The sequence below is a fragment of the Apostichopus japonicus genome, chromosome 22 (genome assembly GCF_037975245.1).
Source record: "Apostichopus japonicus isolate 1M-3 chromosome 22, ASM3797524v1, whole genome shotgun sequence".
NCBI classification, from domain to species: Eukaryota; Metazoa; Echinodermata; class Holothuroidea; order Aspidochirotida; family Stichopodidae; genus Apostichopus; species Apostichopus japonicus.
In genome coordinates this window covers 23,954,465-23,974,468 of record NC_092582.1, presented here as the reverse complement: position 1 = coordinate 23,974,468, position 20,004 = coordinate 23,954,465, and the positions used below count along the sequence as shown (strand labels likewise).

At 37.9% G+C, this 20,004-nt stretch overlaps 2 protein-coding genes across 14 annotated transcripts in view; one reads left to right on the top strand and one right to left on the bottom strand.

The window, feature by feature from the left end:
• LOC139963618 (uncharacterized) overlaps nucleotides 1–20,004 on the bottom strand; it is a 343,329-nt gene that overhangs the window by 34,871 nt on the left and 288,454 nt on the right. Inside the window, exon 6 of one of the 2 annotated variants that reach the window (XM_071964581.1) lies at nucleotides 19,115–19,323. The exons of the other annotated variant lie outside the window; for it this stretch is intronic. Within the exon in view, the coding sequence (XP_071820682.1) occupies nucleotides 19,115–19,323 (209 nt within the window). The remainder of the gene's footprint in view (nucleotides 1–19,114; nucleotides 19,324–20,004) is intronic. 2 annotated transcript variants of the gene reach the window in all.
• The window catches only part of LOC139963637 (uncharacterized), a 664,171-nt gene that overhangs the window by 500,689 nt on the left and 143,478 nt on the right, over nucleotides 1–20,004 (top strand). The gene's annotated exons all lie outside the window — the stretch shown is intronic.

Here is a 20,004-nt window from a genome sequence, read left to right as displayed (position 1 = left end):
GCATATATTTTTCGTTCTCTTGAAGACATTTTAAAAGCAGAAACCTATTTATGAGAACTCAATTTTCAGCGGATTGTATTGCAAGGCCTTGGGGGGGGGGGGGTTCAGGAGGCGAAGCATCTAGAAGCTGCTTCATTTTATTGGCCTAATATTATCCAAATCTGGGGATATATAGACGTAAGGGAGTAACAGACGGACCGATTGTTTTTTTTTTACTTCGTTTTTGTTTTATAAGTCTTACTTTCGTAAGTGTACGACCACGCTGAATTTTTCTCTTATTTGTCGACCGACTTGGCATCAATTTGAGACCGGAATTTTGTTTTCTTTTTCTGGGGCGCGGTGTGAACCCCCACACCCATGTTTGTATACCTATGAGGTCGCGTTCTCAATTGATTATAGTGAAATTCTATTTTCCTGTTTCCAATTACAGCGTTAGTGTAAGCAAATATCTCTTTCATTATCATATTAGTCTCACTAGACGTTCACTCTTAAACCTTACCGATTAAAAAAAAATATGTTCATATAATAAGAATATATATAATGAAATGTTTACTGATGATTCAACTGTTTCTGCTTGGTTGCCATGACAACGATGTGAAAATGAAATAGGTGCACGTTCTGGAAAAGTTAATGAGTGACACACCATTGTATATCTCCATGATTTATTTCCTCTATGGAAGTGTACAAATAAATAAAATATGGTTTTAAATTCTCATATAATTCTAAATGCATATCATTATCTACTTGTTATTTACACTATTATTTTTTCTTTCTGGGCAAATAATGCATGGATGTCAATGTTCGCCAATACATGTAGATTGTACTTTTTTTCAAGGGAATGATGGGGTGTCTACACACCCTCTCCTCTCCCCCATCCACTACCACGCATTTTAAACTAACTTAGAATAGTTAAAGCACAATGTTGCGTTTAGACCTAGATATTGGACATAAGTCAAGTCATATAAGAACTTGGAAAAGTATTAAGCTTAACATTGCGCCTTTATTCTGCAATTCAGATTGAAAGAATGGTTTAAGCGGAGGTGTGGATGTGTGGATGTGTTAAATGTGTGTTCGTCGGGGGGGGGGGGTTGCCAGACTCCGAGGGGCACAACATTACTTTAAACCTTACACAATCATTGTCGCAGTGTAATTAAGTTGCCTAAAGTGTATGATTCCTACTCCTTTCTGAAAGAGATTTAAAGCATCAGTTGAATTGATTGCTACTCACAAATACATCTTATAGAGCTGTGATCTCGAAAGACCGAAATGAAAGTAATATGACTTATCTCTTAAATCAACCAAGCTTGGCAATATTAAGTGTTAAAACATTTATATTATTCGGTTCGTTGTTTACTATCACAAGACTCTGTTTTGGGTGTCTCCTTCATATAAAATGGCAATCATGTGTTGCTGATTCATTACTCTATTGTATGTGAATCAACAACAATCAACAAGTCAAAAGAAATTCACAAAGTTGGTAAAGCCTTAACTAAATGAAAGAAATTTTGAATGTGTCCATTATGACGTCATTGTGACAATACCTTTCACATTTCTTGATTTCAAGGATGATGGAATGGATCCAACCGGAATAGCCTCTGGCAGATCGTAACCAAGAAACCTATGGAGAGAAGTAGAGCAATCATCGTGTAAGATGTAGAAGACGTAGAGGAATGTCCTTCTAGTCATGTTTATTGTTTACCAAATCAATGAAGATAAACAAAGTAAACAATAAATAACAAGGAAATAAATCATATCTGATTGATCATTCTGATCAGAATTAATTATCATCACAAGTCTTGTGTTTAAACAATTCTACGAAAAATGAATGAGAATGGATATAGTAATGTAGATACTAATGATGATAGTTGGAACTGCTGTATGAAAATTTGAATGTGGTTGATATTGTGAAATGTATAGTCGTCCCACATTATCAGAATTGGCTAAACTGTTTATATGTTTAAATTATTAATTAATATAAGGTTGTTCAAACGTGTAGAAATTGAACATTATACACAACAAACGGAGTCAGTCATTGTAACAAACACTTGCCATTTTTCCGCCCGGATCACGTGATTTACATCGTATCTCAGTTTCGGTAAATTAATTGATTTTATTGTTCGTCTTCGTGAATCCTTCTCAAAATGTCTGAGATTGTTAGAGTTCGGTGGTAAGATATGAATCTAGAAGTAATGAATCTTAAAGCTGAAATATTGTTTCTTAATCTCAGAATAGTTTAAGATGCTACAAATTACATTTTTCGCTGTAATGGCGGGATGACAAATCTGCAAACACTTGCACTGAAACGGAGGAAGAAAGGAAGGGAGAGGGGTAGGAGGGTCGAGGACATAGCAACATTCTTTACTGGGTGGAAGAACTGGTCCTCCCGGGTGATTTCAGTAAAAAGGTAAACACAAAATGTTGCAATAAATGAACAAGGCAGATAAGCCAAGATTACTAATTATTTAAGTATTTATTCATTATCACCCTTCAATAATGTTATCTTATTGCACGCATGTTTCTTTTTTGTCATTGATCTTAATCAAAAAGTACAAAAATTCTAACATTTTTGTGGAGTTGATAAGAATTACCTTAACCATTACACATTCGAATCTTCCTATTCAACTATGTTCTCAATGAAGAACTGCATGTGTCCCAAATATCAGACTTCCTGTTCATACCAAGGAGTTGTTAACACTTCCTGTTCATACTGTATTCAGAACCACACTAACTCAATATTCGTTGATTCGCAAAAGAAATGTTTACAGGGGCGTATCCAGGATTTTCTAACCCGGGGGGCGCGAATGACTATCTAAGCGGAGCGCCACCATCGGTTGGCGCGCAGCGTACAGAAATTTTTTGAATAAAGATACTCCCTAGATCGCCGGAAATGACCCTTTCCGGTCCTGGCTAATTTGCAGATAAACGAAGAATAAATAAGTGTAATCGCCAAATTTTACCAACAAAATGTGACAAATGTCAATAGGTAGATGAGAGCGCAATAAAAAGGCAATAATCGCGAATAAGTAAAAAGTGGTAAAGAGGTGAAAAGGGCGCCAGCAGTCCATTTGAGTCCGTCGGGGGGGGGGGGCATCCGCCCCCTGACTGTATGGACGCTCAGCCACTCCCCACTTTTCAAGGTTTTCAGCCCATTATTTTTCAGAATTTGAAACTTCACATTTGCCGCGTGAATAAACTCACTTCAAAACATACCCATAATGTTACAAAAAATGTCATCTATGGACTACCAATATAGAAAAACCTCCTTGAACCCCTAACAGACCGGTCAAAACTACACGAGTAGAGGGAAGTATGATGAAGAATGTTGGTAAGGAAATTTTCGAAAATTCAATCACAGTTAATTTATTTGGTGTACAAATATTAACCCCTCTTATAAAGGCTATTTTAAAACTTGGTTGAAGGAAATGAAAAAATACGAGATATTTCCGAAACCGAACACTACACACATAGGCGTAGGAGGCAGGGGAGGGGGCCTCCTACTGAAAGAAAAATAAATTGCAATGATGTAGCTAAAGGAAATGAATAGTTTAAGAAATATCTCCTTGATAATTAAAATAAAGTTCTAAGCTTGGCCGACTAATTCGCCATTACTAATGTAAAAGAGAATTTGACATAATTGGACCACCATGCTTTTTCTCCATCTACATAAGACATTTCGTTGTTTACATTAGCATCCCGCGGTATACTGCGCAATTTCCACGGACCGAACGGTACACGATGGCATGCGATTTAATAACCGATGGTTGCTTATATGACATGGACATTAACATGTTGAACGCGCGCTCCGCGCGCGAAAAATGTAGGTGATATTTTTCGGGCAAGTCGTTTACAGCCCCCAAAATCAAATTGGGTTCCTATGACTACACCATTTTCATGCTCACTGATATGATGTGATATCTGCTGTTTGCTTTACAAATTCGAACAGGCGCGCCAAGGGAGGGACGAAGCCTGTAGGCAAACTTTCTAAGCGTAGCGCCACCACGAAATTTTGGCCGAAAATGCCTCCCAGATCGCTGGAAATGGCACTACCCAGGACCATGGGTTGGCGCGAAGCGTACAAGAAAATTTTGGCCAAAAATGCCTCCAGATCGCTGGAGATGACAGTTCCCATGCCCTTGTAAGTTTCATCTAAGCATTTTCTATTTTGAAATTACTAGCGATATCATAAAATCATATGCTCGGGGGGGGGGGGGGCGGTCGCCCCCTTCCCAAAATGCGTCATATTCCCCGGCGACTCGGTCGAGACCTGCCACAGTTGGTTTCATAGCACAATTGTTTAAGGCGTCCATACACACACACGCGTTATGATAGACAATATATAGTATAAATATAGATACATTAGTGAGAGAGGAAATATGGAAACGTCCAAAGTGGAGTTGTTGGTATAAGGGTAGGATGGGGCACGCCCCTTCCGAAATCCTCGAACCGTCACTGGCTACCCGGCCATGTGTATATAATAGGGATCAGCGCTGTGATGATGTCACTGTTCCTCGTTCTCTTCCCGGTGTATCAGCGTTTTTCTTTTACTCCCTCCTTTTCTCCCTTTTCTTTCTTTCTTCTTTTTCTATTCCCTTCCTTCCTCTCCTTCCTCCTCTTTTCCCCCCTCTTTTTTCCCTTTTTTCTTCTCTTTTTTTTCTCTCCTCTTTTTCTTACCCGGGGGGCGCGCGCCCCCAACGCCCCCCTGGATACACGCCTGGTTTAATGGAAGCACAAACACTGAGGGGCAGTGGAGCATGCGTCTTTGATTTTACGCAATAAACCACTAGACTCTCAAATTATGTTAAACCTCTCAAAATGAATGCTCTGTGCGTTCCCCTTCACCATTTACAGTATTTGAATGTTTTCAACAAAAAAGTTTCTTTATACCAGTACTTCTTAATTACATGTTCTATCATAATTATTATTTTTAAGCCAATAGCAGTTTTTAGACATAAAGGCACTTGTTACAAAAACACAACAAGAGGACACTTTAATTACAAAGGTGGGAACGGGTAATTTCCATTAACAAACGGAGGACAGTTTTCAGGGTAATCAGAAGAGTGAAGGAGCATGTGCCCAATTATCCCCCCCCCCACTCCTACGACGCCCACCCCTCTTCCAAGGCTCCGTAACCCCTGACACGGTAAATGCACGGTTTCATTGCAAATATTTTCAGTGAAGTCTACACTAAGTGTCTGAATACTGATAACTTGAACAACAAGTAAATATACCTAAAATATATGGATCGTGGTGTGACATGTGGGGAGTTAACAACACTCGTTTTGCCTCTTTTTCACCAATCCTTTCTATTTGTTTGTCATATCTTTCTAAATATTATTTTTCAGGCAAAAACAATTAAAGGTCGACCACACACAGATTTTGCATGGGGCCGATATTAATTAACCGGGCTGGTGGTAGGGGTAGAGGAAGGTTGTGGAACATTGAACCTTTATGGTATGATTATTCAGAGTTTGGTGAAATACATAAATGTTGTTTAAGGAAAAATTCGTTAAAATATCACCCTCCTCTTACAATATGGCGACTCATCAAGCCAAGCAGTATTTCAGTAACCCAAATGCAGAGACCTTAATACTAAAACCAATAGGTATTCTGTGAGAAGTCCTGCTAATATGTTGTTCACTTCAAAATCTAAGAGAAGGATACTGTGCGTATGCAAACATATTGTCTGTAATATTCCTTACTACAGCAAGATGAGTTTGGCGAGCATGAAATGAAGTTATCTGGATTAACCGGTAACAGATATAGTGCATAATATCCAATTAATATGTTCAAGTCTAGCTCAGTATCATCCTACCTTATACCTACATTGCACAGCTCTATGTATAAAACACCACTCTGGCCAATGGAAAGAAAATATACAGGTTACGTACCTTGTAACTAATTAGCATAATAAACGTCTATTTACAGAACTGTTGCAATTTTTGTTTTCATGTAAAAGGTTTTTCTTTCCAATCGTTTGTTGTCTGTTTATATTAATTGATTGGCTTAAAGATGCGCTTTGGAATCTTTCATTAATATTTTATAAAGTAAGGGCTATGGCAGACATTACACATGTAGTCTAAATAATATAAATATTGTTGAGCTTTTAATAACTTATATTGTATCGAACAAACCGTTCTATAAACAACCTCTCCAATGCTACAGCATTGACTACTATTTATTTATGGTAATTTTATTCATGAAAGGAGTCACCCCGTTTAAACCCCTCCCAACGGACGCAAGCCATAGTCGAAGCCTCTCCCCCCCCCCCCCCCTCACCCCTGCCAAAGAAAAAACATGTAGCAAAGGGTTGACACTTCATGGTGATGTCTAATGTCATATCAATGTAGGTCATAAAAAAGTAAAGTTCTCTCACTCTTAAGACGAGGACAAAAGACTAGGCTCCCCCCCCCCCAAAGAAAAAAATATGAGGCTGGTCACGTGACTGGTTGAAATATCAATAAAGTCTCAGTACAAGACATTGTTTGAATGACGGTAAAAATCCTTTCTAGACATGTACTGTGGACAATGCAAGTTTTGTATAGGGTAAGGATTGTGAACGCTTTCGTGGAATTCTAGTGGTTCTGCAATGCTTGGCAGGATTTTAATTTCGTTCTTAATCAACAATAATTACCAAATGAATATAATTTTCTAAATAATTACGATACTATGATCGACAATAAAATTACTTTGTGTACGCAAACCTTGCATATTTAAGTAATACCTTTAAATAAGTAAATTAGTTGTGTTACCTAGGTTCTACGATATTTGATATTTTTGGTAAGTTCCGACTGACACATACTTGGTACGGTTGCCGGACAAATAACCCCACGGACAAATACCCCCGGACATATACCCCCGGACTCATACCCCGGGACAAGTACCCCCGGACAATAACCCCCCGGACAAAAACCCCCGAGGACGAATACCTCCGAGGACAACTACCCCTCGGACAAGTACCCCCCGGACATACACCACCGAGGACAAATACCCCCGAGGATAAGTACCCCCCAGACAAAAAACCCCGGGACAACTACCCCCCGGACATACACCCACGAGGGCAAATACCCCCGAGGACAATTAACCCCACCCCCAACAATTACTTCCGGGAAAACTCTACCAGCATTAATACACCGGCACAGATACCTCACCCAGGTTACTACCCGAACAACTGAAAAAAGGCCGTGGTCGGCGCAACTTAAACCAATTGGTTAGAAACTAAGCCGTAAAACCTTAACAAATCAACAAAACAACTCTCTCTCTCTACCGATCAGGGTACTGCGAAAGGGACCAACTGGCGTAGCAAGCGGGAGACAGAGGAAATACTACCATCAGAAATGTTGGGATCGCAAAAGCGATTGTGAAAAGAACGAGCGATCAAAAACTATTTTAGTACATGGATGTGTAACTGATGATTGCTCCGGTTTGCATCCAAGGGCATTTCGAAAAATGCGATATATGCAGGCCCATACGCTGGGGGGGGGGGTCGAATGGTTCGGACGACCATCATATAAATAAATATTGAAAATTAAGGGGCCACCCCTCCCCTAAGACTTCTCCCACAGGATACAGATCAGTATCGTGAATTCGACACCCATGGCGAAAACATGCGTGCGTGTCTGATTTACAAAGCAGAGTGGAAATGGGGAAATGGTGACGGTCGTGGGAGGGGTATAAGGGAAAAGTGCATTTTGCGCATAATGCGAAGAACGCGTATTTTATGTAGAATGTATGTAGATCTAGATCTCATTAGAGAATCACGTCACATGCCAGTGATATCCAAAAAAGTACACATGACAAAGTTCTCCTATCCCCAGTCTCTTTTCGGTCCGATAACAGTGAATAATTGTCGAACAGTGGCACTCCGGGCTTCTGTGAATATTTAGTTTAATTGCGAGTTAAAGACTGAAATAGGAAAGTAAGAATCTATATGATGTCATGCATGTTTTACAAGTTGCAAGTCTGATTTAATCATTTTTACTTCAACTGTTTTCATTTATGACAAGTGATGTCTCTAACTTTGTTTGTTTAGCCTACCTTCTGTTTGTATTTCAACATGACGTCATATGACCGTAAGATCGGACACGATAGTACGGCTGAAAAAAATTGCGTTTCGAGTTTGTGCCGCAGTCGTAATTTATGGGCCTTAAAGACTTACCCTAATCATTTTTTTCCCCCTATAACCCCAATCCTAATCATACCAGTCCTAAGTACGTCCCTGCCTATAAGCTGATACAGTATCGGTATTCTGTAGCAACTAAGATAAAAAAATATAACATTGTTAATAACATAACATATTACATAGGAAGATTTATTGCACATGCCTCAATTTTTGTCGATTGGTGCGTCCAGGGAACTGCTACTCAGAGCAGGGAGTTGTTATGAACTCCCTGCTCAGAGTAGCAGTTCCATGGAGCGTCGCTGCGCCTGTAATTTTGTGTGTATACCGAATTTGCATATATACCCGATTTGCGTGTATACTAATTTTGTGTTTATATACCGGGGCCCCTTGTCGACTTGTCTCGAGTGTGATTTAATCTTCCTTGTAGTTTCGCACAGTGCTCAGAGTAGAGGAGAGGCAGGTTTGTAATTATTACAATCTGATCTTGTTCTCGGGGTTGTCATTTAATGTCTCAATCCGACAGACGTGAGTCAATTCTCAGCCTTTAGCCACTTCCGGAATTTTTAGAGAGTAGGTAGCAACCTGTCTGTCGCCACTGCAGAAGAACTAATGAACACAGTTAACCCGAATCAATTGCTTATCACTACAATGGAATCAACAACAACTGCAGTACAGCTATTGGACTGCACCGGAAATTGAAACATTACAGCTTTTGACAGTCATAATCGAGATGGGAATTGAACCTGTGGGGCCAGCGTCACCAACACACAAAATGGAGGCGTGAAGAAGCGAAGACCTTATAGGAGACATTTTTGTAGGGGTGGGGAACTTGAGGTGTAGTTTTTTGATACCTCAAAATAAAAATACACGCATAAAACTGATTGTGTATATGTGACATCACCATGAATTTGTATGCCTCAAATCCCCCAAATTTACCCGAAACTCCTGGCGGCGCCAATGATGTTAGTATAGTCTTGCCTTAGAAGGGCAACATATTACACCATTTGGCATCTAAGCACACTTTCGTACAGTAGAAAATCTCTTAAAGGTGATGGGACACCCCATGAAAAATCCCGGGTATCGGCCAGACACTACCAGCCTTTGTAAAAATTATTACAAGGAAAACCTATTATTCTTTGGCTTATGGGTGGCAATAGACACAATCGGCGACCGGCGTCACGTGACCTATAGTGGGTATACAATGTAAACAAACCAAGTGCGGTGTATGGCAACAACTTGTATTCCCTCATGAAAAATCATCCTCATGGGTATTACGATCAGGTCCAAGGACAATTAGCAATCTCGGGGTTATCATGGTGTGACTTTGTTGTATATTTAAGTGATTCACATGAGATGGCAGTAATAAGGATACTGTTTGATGAAGAATATTGGAATAGTTTGTTAAGTAAATTGAACAATTTTTATGTTAAGTCTCTTCCATTTATCAGATCTCTGTCAACATAGAAACATATAAAAAAGATGACAATATGCAGGGGTTATTATCTGTGATGGTAAACTTTATGAGTGTACGCATGACCACCCCCCCCCTCAAAAAAAAATCCTTGATCTGCCCCAGCTGGTAATAAATACAACATGGAAACATAATCATTTAACTTTTAGTTTTAAGGCAATGCATGGCAGTAAATTAACATTAACAACAATCTTTATAATATATTGGTTTGAGGTAACACCATTATCTCTCAATGAGTTGGGGTGGTTTTAGCAACTCAACGTTTCGATTAATAAGCTCTGATCGTCTTCAATACCATTGTTTGTTCAGAACCACCCCACACTCATTGAGAGATCATTATGGTTTCACCGCAAAAATTACTGGATAGTATTTCCACCATGCAAAGTTCAAAATCCTACTTTACAATCCTACTCCTAGTCCTACAATCTTATACTTTGGTTCATAGCACCTGCATTTTAATACTGATATTAAAAAAAAACTGCATTTTAAGGTACAGCCAATAATAACTACACTTGAGAAAGCAAGATTTGAGCCGGACAGATCATCAACATAAACAATATGTAAAATCACTCGTCTCCTCCATCAGAAATAACAGGGTTCTGGAAGTTTGAAATCAACAAGCTACTGTCCAAATTTGGTTTATAGTTCCAAACATGGATACAGGGATCAATGACTGGAAAATTTTCCTATGGCTCTTTCTACATGGATTCGATGTTGTGCCACAGTACGTCTGAGCTCGTATGATGTCTTTTTCACTGAAGCAACCATTTTCCCTCAGGAAGGGGGAACATTTAGTTTTAAGGCAAGTTCTTGAAGGTCTTCTCCAATATTAAAACCCCGATCTGCCATGATACCGTCCCCTGGCAGGATTTCTCCACATTCAAGTTTCATTATTAAAACAGTGAGAAACCCACTTCGCTTTACTATTTCTTTATCGCTTATTGACCCTTCGAAAAGTTACGAAACAAACTTCACGCCACCCATTGGGTCTACGCCAATCAATGACTTTAGCGTAGTGTGGTGCTTATAGTTGCTGTAGCACTCACTCTGTTTCTGAAGTGAACTTGGCACTTGGACAGTTAGTTCAGTGGCATCTATGATTATGACCGTGTCTTTATATTTTTCTTGATATTCCTTTGGTGACTTTTGGATGATTATGTCTCTGTGTGGCCAAATGTTCCGTGTTCCCAGTGCTACATACAGTACATTTATCCATGTTATTATTTTGTTTGACACTGAACTGTTAGAAATGTATGTATGTGTGTATGTATGTATATTAGATTCTCCTGCAAGCAGGAACTCGCGAAGAAGCCTCATTGGCTTATCAAAGCCGCAAGCTGACCGAAGTCAGTCTCTTACATTCATATTTAACGTCCATGATTATAAATTGTTAATTGTCAACAACTCTGTAACTGGACGACATACATTAATCTGGGAGTGACTCGAACCGGGGACCTTATGATTGAAAGGCACCGGTTGAAATGTCGAAGCGTTTGATTGAAATGTCGAAGCGTTCTGCAAGGTCCAGATTTTTTGCCCCGGTTCGTAACTTCATAAGGGTTTAACAAAAGTTAATTTTGCACTGTCATTTTATATGAACTGTTTTGAATTAAATCTTTCTCTTCATCTCCTGCATCATGAAATTCATATGACGATTCATTAAGTAGCTGTTCAGTATCAATCAGTCGATGTTTACTCGCTTTGCTTCCTCAGTAGATCACATCTTCATTGTCCAAAGTTGGACAAACAAACCTTAAGATCTGCTTGAACTTCTCATATGATGCCATCCCAGTGAAATGCATAAATAGTTCATGCTCGATCCTTTCATTCTTACACTTAGAGAGTAAAACTACGACAATCCCCCGTGCTTAAACACTGCGCACATGTCGCGCGATGGTTTGTTATGATTCTGTACCCACTATACGTCACGTGACCACCGCTGCTCGGAGTCGCCGATTGTGTCTATTTGTGGGCAATGTAGCAATCACTAATCTGTTTATAGTTGGAATGTAGAATTATTATAACTATGGAACATTAAATTGATTTCTTAGATTATCATCATTCTTTTTGCAAACAGAATGACCAGAGAATATAGGTTTCTTCAAATGGTAGTGACGTCGTGGTCTCAAGCCTCTTTCTTTACTTTTGTTTCATACAATCGTACATACTATTATGAAACCTTACAGGCAATTCTGCTGGTATAACGGGCTACACCGTAATCGGGCTTGACTATGATAGCCCAGCGGTCCATGAAACAATGCATGGGGGGTATGGATGGGGATCATGCACACCGAACAAGAGGGGTGGACCGTGGTTGTGCTTGCCCCGCCCCTCACTTCTGCTCCTCTCATCCTAAAATGGCGTGCACTCACAGGAAAAAATAGATTAGAATAAGCAAAACAAGAGGAGCGTGGAGGCCGAGTGGCTAATGCTTTTGTTTTATATATAATCCTGTTATGTTGTGTCCTTGGGCAAGGCACTTTTATTTCGACTGCCCCTCTCCATCCAGGTGTATAAATGGGTACCTGTGAGGTAACTAAGGTGTGTGCGCTGGATTCTCAGCAGCCAGCCTGATGACCAGGGATTCAAAGTGCTATGAGATGGCTGTGCCATATGAAGCGCTATACAAAAACTAACATAACATAACAAATCAACAAGTAAAATTACTCAGAAGAAAACTTGAAAATGGTAAGTCGCAATAAGCCGGAATTGTTCGGAGATTAATAATACAGAATAGTGTCACTATAACAAATAGTAAATAAATAGTTACTACCAGCAGTGAGCAATGCCCAACCCAACCCCCGGGCCTCGGTCCATTGTCAAACCCTGGGGGCTTATATATGAAAAAGCTCGATTTTTTTAAAGTTGGTAGGAGGTTATAAGGGCCAGGGCACACGACGACCCTATAGTGGTGCCAGTTAAACCGTCACCCTGACCCAATTGTAAATATGCTCTCGGAGTTGCCCGAGGGACCAGGGTATATGTTGCGGCCCGCGGGAAACTAAACTCGAAAAAAAGACGGGCGTATCCGTCGCTGCATCCGTCTCCTATAGTTAACAGCATATGTCCAGGGGTATATTCGTCCGGGGGTATTTATCCGGGGGGGTAATTGTCTAGGGGGGTATTCGTCCGAGGGGGTACTTGTCCGGGGGGTTTTTGTCCTCGGGGGTAATTGTCCGGGGGGTATCTGTCCGGGTGGTAGTTGTCCTGGGGGGTAGTTGTCCGGGATGGTATTTGTCCGGGGGGTATCTGTCCGGGTGGTAACCGTCCGGGGGGTTATTGTCTGGGGGGGTAATCGTCCTGGGGCTATTTGTCTGGGGGGTATTTGTCCGGTCACGCTTGGTACAATCTGCTTTATTTCGATTCGGGCTCGGAGTTCAAATAAAGGAGATAAACCGAGGATGATAATGATAATAGCATATTGCCTTATGTTTATTTCGGGGACTATATTTAATATCGCAGATTTGATTAGATGCTATTAAGCTTTCTTTTTTAGTTGTTTCTACTAAGCTCGTACAATTTTTTATACTCAAAGTAAATATTCAATTCGGTTTATAGCCATCCTATTATTATTGTTTAGCTCATTGTTCGACACGCATAATATTCTTCTCACTACGAACTTTCATTGTACACGCTTTCATTTGTGTTCCTGCTAAACATTCAAACAAATTTGATAAACTTCAACAGTGAAATACATGATGCTAACAATCTGGTAGTGTCCGTTTATGCAAGGCGTTTAATACCGTATTTTTCAAGTCTGGAGCTAAGCAATGGGAATCATAACACTGTTTTTTTTTTATTAAATATACATTAACTCCCTTCTACTTATACTTAAATTGAGAGCTACACAATAATGTGTTATCTAGTCAGACTCCTACCAACGAGAAGTGCAACTTAAATTCAAGAAGAGAAACTGAACATAATCAAGAATCAGTTCTTCTTTAATTTGTATTCATAACTTTGTGCTGTCTATAAACCCTCTCTATTTAAGTTTCCTTCGATTGGTTGCATTGAACCATGTGGGGATGCATTGAACAACCAATGAGAGCAATTTTGCTGATTTAAAGTAAAACTTACAAAGAATAACCGAAAATTAAGAACGCAACGTATTGTAATAACAAGGCGTATGATCTAATAAAAAATACGTTATTTGGAGGATTTCCCCTATGGATAATTCGTAGTCACTGCTGAACACCTACTGACCTACTAAATGTCTGTTTCCATGGTTACAATGACACGTTCACTGACAATATTTGGGGGTACAATGCATGGGCACGTGGCTCGCGTTTACCTATTGCTATTCATTACGTTAAACTGGTTCGTGTCATTTATTGTTATGCTAATGAGATATTAACGGGAGTTCCAGGTGTGGCATTCTTACTATTGACTTGCTTTAGAACATAAATTGTTTGAATCAATCGTCTGTATAATGTAAGCCCTGTATTCATTTGTACAAAAAACTAACGTAGAAGTAGAATAGGCTAACTGTGTGTACTAAAACGGTAATTTGTTTTCGGGTAGAAACATGGAATAGATTTGATGGGCTCTCTAAAAACATACAGATGCATATCTATGAAGGGGAGGGCGAGGGGGTCCAGTGGCGGGACCAGGGATAGGATTGTCTGAAGGAGGTCTGCCCGATATTCATAAGGCCCGCTATTCATATGGGTCATTGTTCATAAGGTTCGTTATTCATATCGTGCATTTTTTTTCGATAAAAAGGTTCGCTATTCATAATGGAAATAAAGGTTCGTTATTCATTATAAAAAGCCTAAGGGATCATAGTTCATAAGGTCCGGTATTCATAATGGAAACAAAGGTTCGATATTTATAATGGGCAAAACGGTTCGATATCCATAATGGACAAAAAGGTTTGTTATTCATAATGGGAAAAAAGAGTTCGATATTCATAATAGAACAAAGGGTTCGTAATCCATAATAGACCAAATGGCTCATTATTCATTATAGGAAAAAAGGTCCGATATTCATAATGGAGCGAAGGGTCCGTTATTCATAATGGGAAAAAGGTTTGTTATTCATAATAGGAGAAAGGGCCCGATATTCATAAGGGATCAGCCCGATATTCATAAGGACCATTATGCATAAGGGTCATTGTTCATAAGGTTCGTTATTCATAACGTGCATTATTTCGAAAAAAAAAGGTTTGTTATCCATAATCGGAAAAAAAGGTTCGTTATTCATCATAAAAAGGGGTTATTGTTCATAAGGTCTTTTATTCATAATAGCAATAAAGGTCCGTTTTTCATAGTCGGAAAAATGGTTCGATATTCATAATAGCAAAAAAGGTCCGTTTTTCATAATCGGAAAAAGATCAAGTATTCATACAGTAATAATAGCAACAATAAAAGCAGAGCGGTAGGTAATACAAATCTCCTGTGGGCAATTGGTTCATGCTGCAGCTGTGACTAGTCGCTAAATTATTCATGCAGTTGCTGTACTTTCGGTAGTTGCCGTCGTTAACCCTTAAGCCCACGTCTGGGCCGCAAGTGACCACCCCCTCTTCCCCTGGCCACGCGCAGCTCGAAACTACCAGTGGGTACCTCAACTTTTGGGCAGTGGGATGCAGAGGCACTGGGGCGCGACGACCCCGCGATCATCAATAGCGAACCTTATTTCTAGAAGATTATGAATAACGAACCTGTTTGCCAATTATGAACAAGAAAACCAAGAGGTTTTGAGATTCCTTGGCATCTAAATATTACTGTAGGTTCATTGTGTACACTTGGTTCCGACCTTTTATGAATATTAATGTAGCATCAACACAAATGTTGTTCCTTGCTATCAGCTCAAGTTTGATGAACAAATTGATATTTTAAAGAATTTGCTTTAAGTTCTACCACTCATTAGTATTCATGCCCCTCTCATTAATAGTATTGGGGTAGAATTCCTTGCAGCTGGAAGGTTAGGGGTTCGACTCCTGGCCGGGTCATACTGAAGATTTGTTGAAAATCAATCTAAGCCCCGCCCACTCATTAATATTCATGATATTAGCACAAAAAAATAGGGATCGTCTACTCATGATGGGTAACCGATGTACCAATAAAGAGATCAATCCACCTTGGGATTGCTGAGACAACCTAATTTCAAGCTTGGCGTCACACACACAAGCACGCATACAGTCATGACCGCATAGATTCATTCGGCTACCGCCAAGGAATCAAAACGAACCTCTTTTTCAATTATAAATAACGAACCTTTTTTTTCGATCATGAAAAACGAACCTTTTTTTCCAATTATGAATAACGAACCTTATGAAGAAAGAACCTTTTTGCTCATTATGAATAGCGAACCTTTTGAACAATTAACCTTATGGATAATGGCCCTTATGAACAATGAACCTTATGAATATAGAACGTTATGAATATCGGGCTGTCACCATGATTATAATACAGCCTTCTATACCTTTCTAAATTCGCTAAAAACAGTTAAAGTTGCAAATTTGAAATCGGTTTCTAGTTGTCGTTGTCTATTATTCATTTTAAACTTCGATGGAATAATTTAATCCGCTGTCACCTGTTCTGTGCAGATAAAAACAACTAGTGCATAATACAATTCGATATTTAATGAGATATAAGATCTCATAAAACTTATCTTAAAGGATCTCATGTGCTTTTGTTTTCTTGTTCGTGTTGTTGTTTGCTTGTTTAAGTTTAATGGCTGATAAATGTTGCTAAATATATTAATTTAATAGATTTCTTGGTTATTATGACTATATTTCAGATTTGGCAAGGCGGCATGAACCTTCGAATTACTTATTCCCTGCTAAACACGAACAATACCTCATCTCGCATATTCAGTACGATTAAACCATACTATTATTGGTTGTAATGGCAAACACTATATCAATGAATATTTGATTATAAAGATGCCACTATAAACACCTGCAGGGTGCTTACACTTTTCATCATAAGTATCGAAGACGTTTAACAGTCACTTGATATTAATTGATAAGAACAAAACAGTAGACACTACTGGCTAACTTTAAAGAAATCGAAACGTTCGATTTTCATATTAATAAATGGTTTATCAATTAAAAGAGTAACCTTCCTCCCACCCCCTTTTTTCACAGCTTAAATGAAAGATAAATTATATGGATTATAGTTAATTTATGTTTTTATGTAATTAATGTTAGCTTTATAAGTCGTAATGGGATTATGAACATATCAACTTTACAGAACAAAAATGTTCTCCATAAAACTGGGCGATTAAGAACCCGCAATGTTTGTAGTCACATATTAGATATGTGAGTGACATTAAGGCTATTCAATTATGTGTTAAATATGAAATATAGACTTCAAGAATACCAATGAGAAGTACATACAGAACAAAAACGAAGAAAGGGAAATAAAACAATCCTTCTATCAAATTAGGGAGAGGAGCAAGTGAGGGATGTATTAAACAACCAAGGAAATCAAGTTTACTCATTTAAAATATATAAACAAAGAATAATAATGTGAACACGTCGCAATATCATGGCATATGACATATCACTGAATGACTACTAAATATATCTAACCAGTATTGAATAATATGATGCATTCTTCCCAGCCACGGCTAGACACGGACTGACCTACTTATCGTCAGTTTCCATGGTTACGTTGTATTCCAGGTGTACAATAGACGCCTGGCTCGTATATCTTTCTATTCATTAGCTTTAACCGGCTCGTGTCATCTATTATTATGCTAATTAGGTATTTACGGGAGATCCAGGTGTGTCATCTCTACTGTTAACTTATTTTACTTTAGAAATAAATTGTTTGAATCAATCGTCTGTGCAGAAAAACTGTTGTACAAGCAGAGTAGGCCTACTGTGTGTACTAAAACGTTGATGATGTTATCGGGTAGAAACGGAATTGATTCGAAGGGCCCTCTAAAAGCGATTATGTGCGAAGGGGAGGGGAGGGGGGAGTGGCAAAGGGAGAGTGGTGGTGGCGGGTACAGGTAAGGTGTCTGAAGGGGGGTGGGGCAGAGGGGCGAGACTAAACTTACTCAAGAGCACACTGGAATTGGGGTAAAGCATTTAGTCTAGATAGGGAATAAACAATCTGTGTTATACTTGTTATTTATAGTCAGAGCAAACAAAACTCCCAAAAATTTATTATTTCTAGTGCTATTTTCTCCGCAGTCACAGTTATTCCTAAAATAGCGGTCACATATAACATATGTTAATCAGCTTCTTTCTTCGGAATTCATTTATGTATCTACTAAATAATTTTCTCTTTTCTTTCGAGATTTCGTGAGGCGCGGGGGAAGGTGCGACTATATTTTTAGTAAACACGTCAGCTGTAAGTTGAAGATGTCACTGATTGTTTTGTGAATGGTAAGGACGGAAAGGTTACACTTTTACGAGGTTTGATCTGTGAGAGCAAAGAAGGCGAGAGGAGGAGCGAGAGGAGGGTGGGGGGGGGGGGGGTTGGGGGGTCTGGGAGGATTAAGTAACACTGAATTGTAAAGGACCAAGCAGGGACGTCATGATCGAATCAAGTTTCAAGTAACATTAATACGAGGAATATTACAATATTTAATAGTTTTTGTATAAAGTTATGAATTATACAAAGTTGAAGGTCAAGCTTACTTTTTTAATTATTGTTTAAAATTATGATAAAATAATGAGAAAAAATATTAATTTACCCTATTTAGTATAACATCCATTTCAAATTATAAAGAAGAAACTGATGCAGTTTTGAATGGGTTAAATTTTATACTCTGTAATTTTTGAGATTCCTATTTTCCTTTATTGATATTTATGGCAACATAAAAATACAATTTAACTTCATAGTTAACTCAATTACAATTATTTAAATCCTTTTTGCTAACTTTTATTTTGTTTTAATTTGTTAACCTATTTTGAGTAGCCATGTTTGTAATTTCGACAACTAAAATTGTTTTATTGGTTGGTTGCTTAAACTAATAAGTATTGCTATTTTTATTGCTATAGTTTTATCAATAACGATTTTCAATCTCTTCCGTTTAAAAAATTGTTAAATAAATTGTAGGCTTACATAATTGAAAAACAAATATTTCAGAGGTTTCAGTCAAAAGTAACATTTATTCCTTATAAAACTCTACTTTAGAATATTAATTTTACTCGCTAGAATTATTAAAATCAAAATACCTTGTGTATCTCTTATTTTATCCTAATAAACATTCCTGTCATTTTTAAACCTAATTCTTAGTAAAATTTTAACAATAAACTAAACAAAGAACATTTTAAACAACCCCCACCCATCGTACAACCCTCTTTTACCAACACTCTCTTAAAATATTCCCTATTAATCCATTATATTTTGTTTTATTTATTATAACATCCTACAGAATTCCTTTCTCGATGACCTAATTATTGAAATAAATCCAACTTAACTAATTAAATCCAATCCTTGACATTAAAATACAGCAGACTTTACATTCTCTATTGTTAGTTTAATATTGATAACTTTTATTAATTAAATTAATTCCCTGTTTAACTGTTATGATGATTCTAACATCTACACCGGAATACTTACATCAGCTCCTTCAAGCTTGTACACTGTGAGGAGTAAGACAAGATGGCCGCCAACTCTTCATTAGTTAGTGTCCTGCCGATGTCATAGATCACCAGCCACTGGAGAGAACTCAGGATAGAGAGAGAGAGACCAGACTCAAGGATAAGGTTCAGACCAGACTCATCAACTCTAGGGGAGCAGGACCGTAGATACACACAGGAGATAGGAATCTAGAATGAAAGAATAGAGTTACTGATAATAGAGTAGATAGAGATAAATAGATTGGATTTGGTTAGGATTAGAATAATTAATATGATATTATAAATAATAAAAATAACGAAATAAAAAATAGAGGAAAGTTAAGCGGTAAACTAAGACATTTAGGTCGTGTTTATTTGTAAGAAAGAATAAGGTAATGGAAAGGAAATAAGTGGTTGGTTTTAAGGGGAGACAAAAATTAACAGAAATAATAAGATTAGATTAAAGGGAAATAAGGTAGTAATTTAGGATTAAAGGGTTAGTTTCATTGTTTTACAATTAAATGATTAAATAATGGTTTTATAGATAGTAAGGTTTAATAAAATAAGAATGTGGGGCTACATATTTTAATTTATTAGTTAATAGGAAACAAATCTCAATGACGGGTTGATAATTATATAAGAAATGGTTAAATAAAAATTGAGATTATTCTATCTTTTGTAGAAAATATTGATCAAATTTATTTGTGTTATAATTTAGAACTTTCAGAAGGAAAATGTAACTTAAATGTAAATATTAGTCACTAATGTTATAGGAATCATGAAAAAGAAACTTCTACTTCAACTACTACCAGGTTTTTATAAAGTTTAAGGAGATTTGGAAGAATTATACTTAAATCAAAAGGTTGTTTCTTTTAATAAAATTTTGAAAAG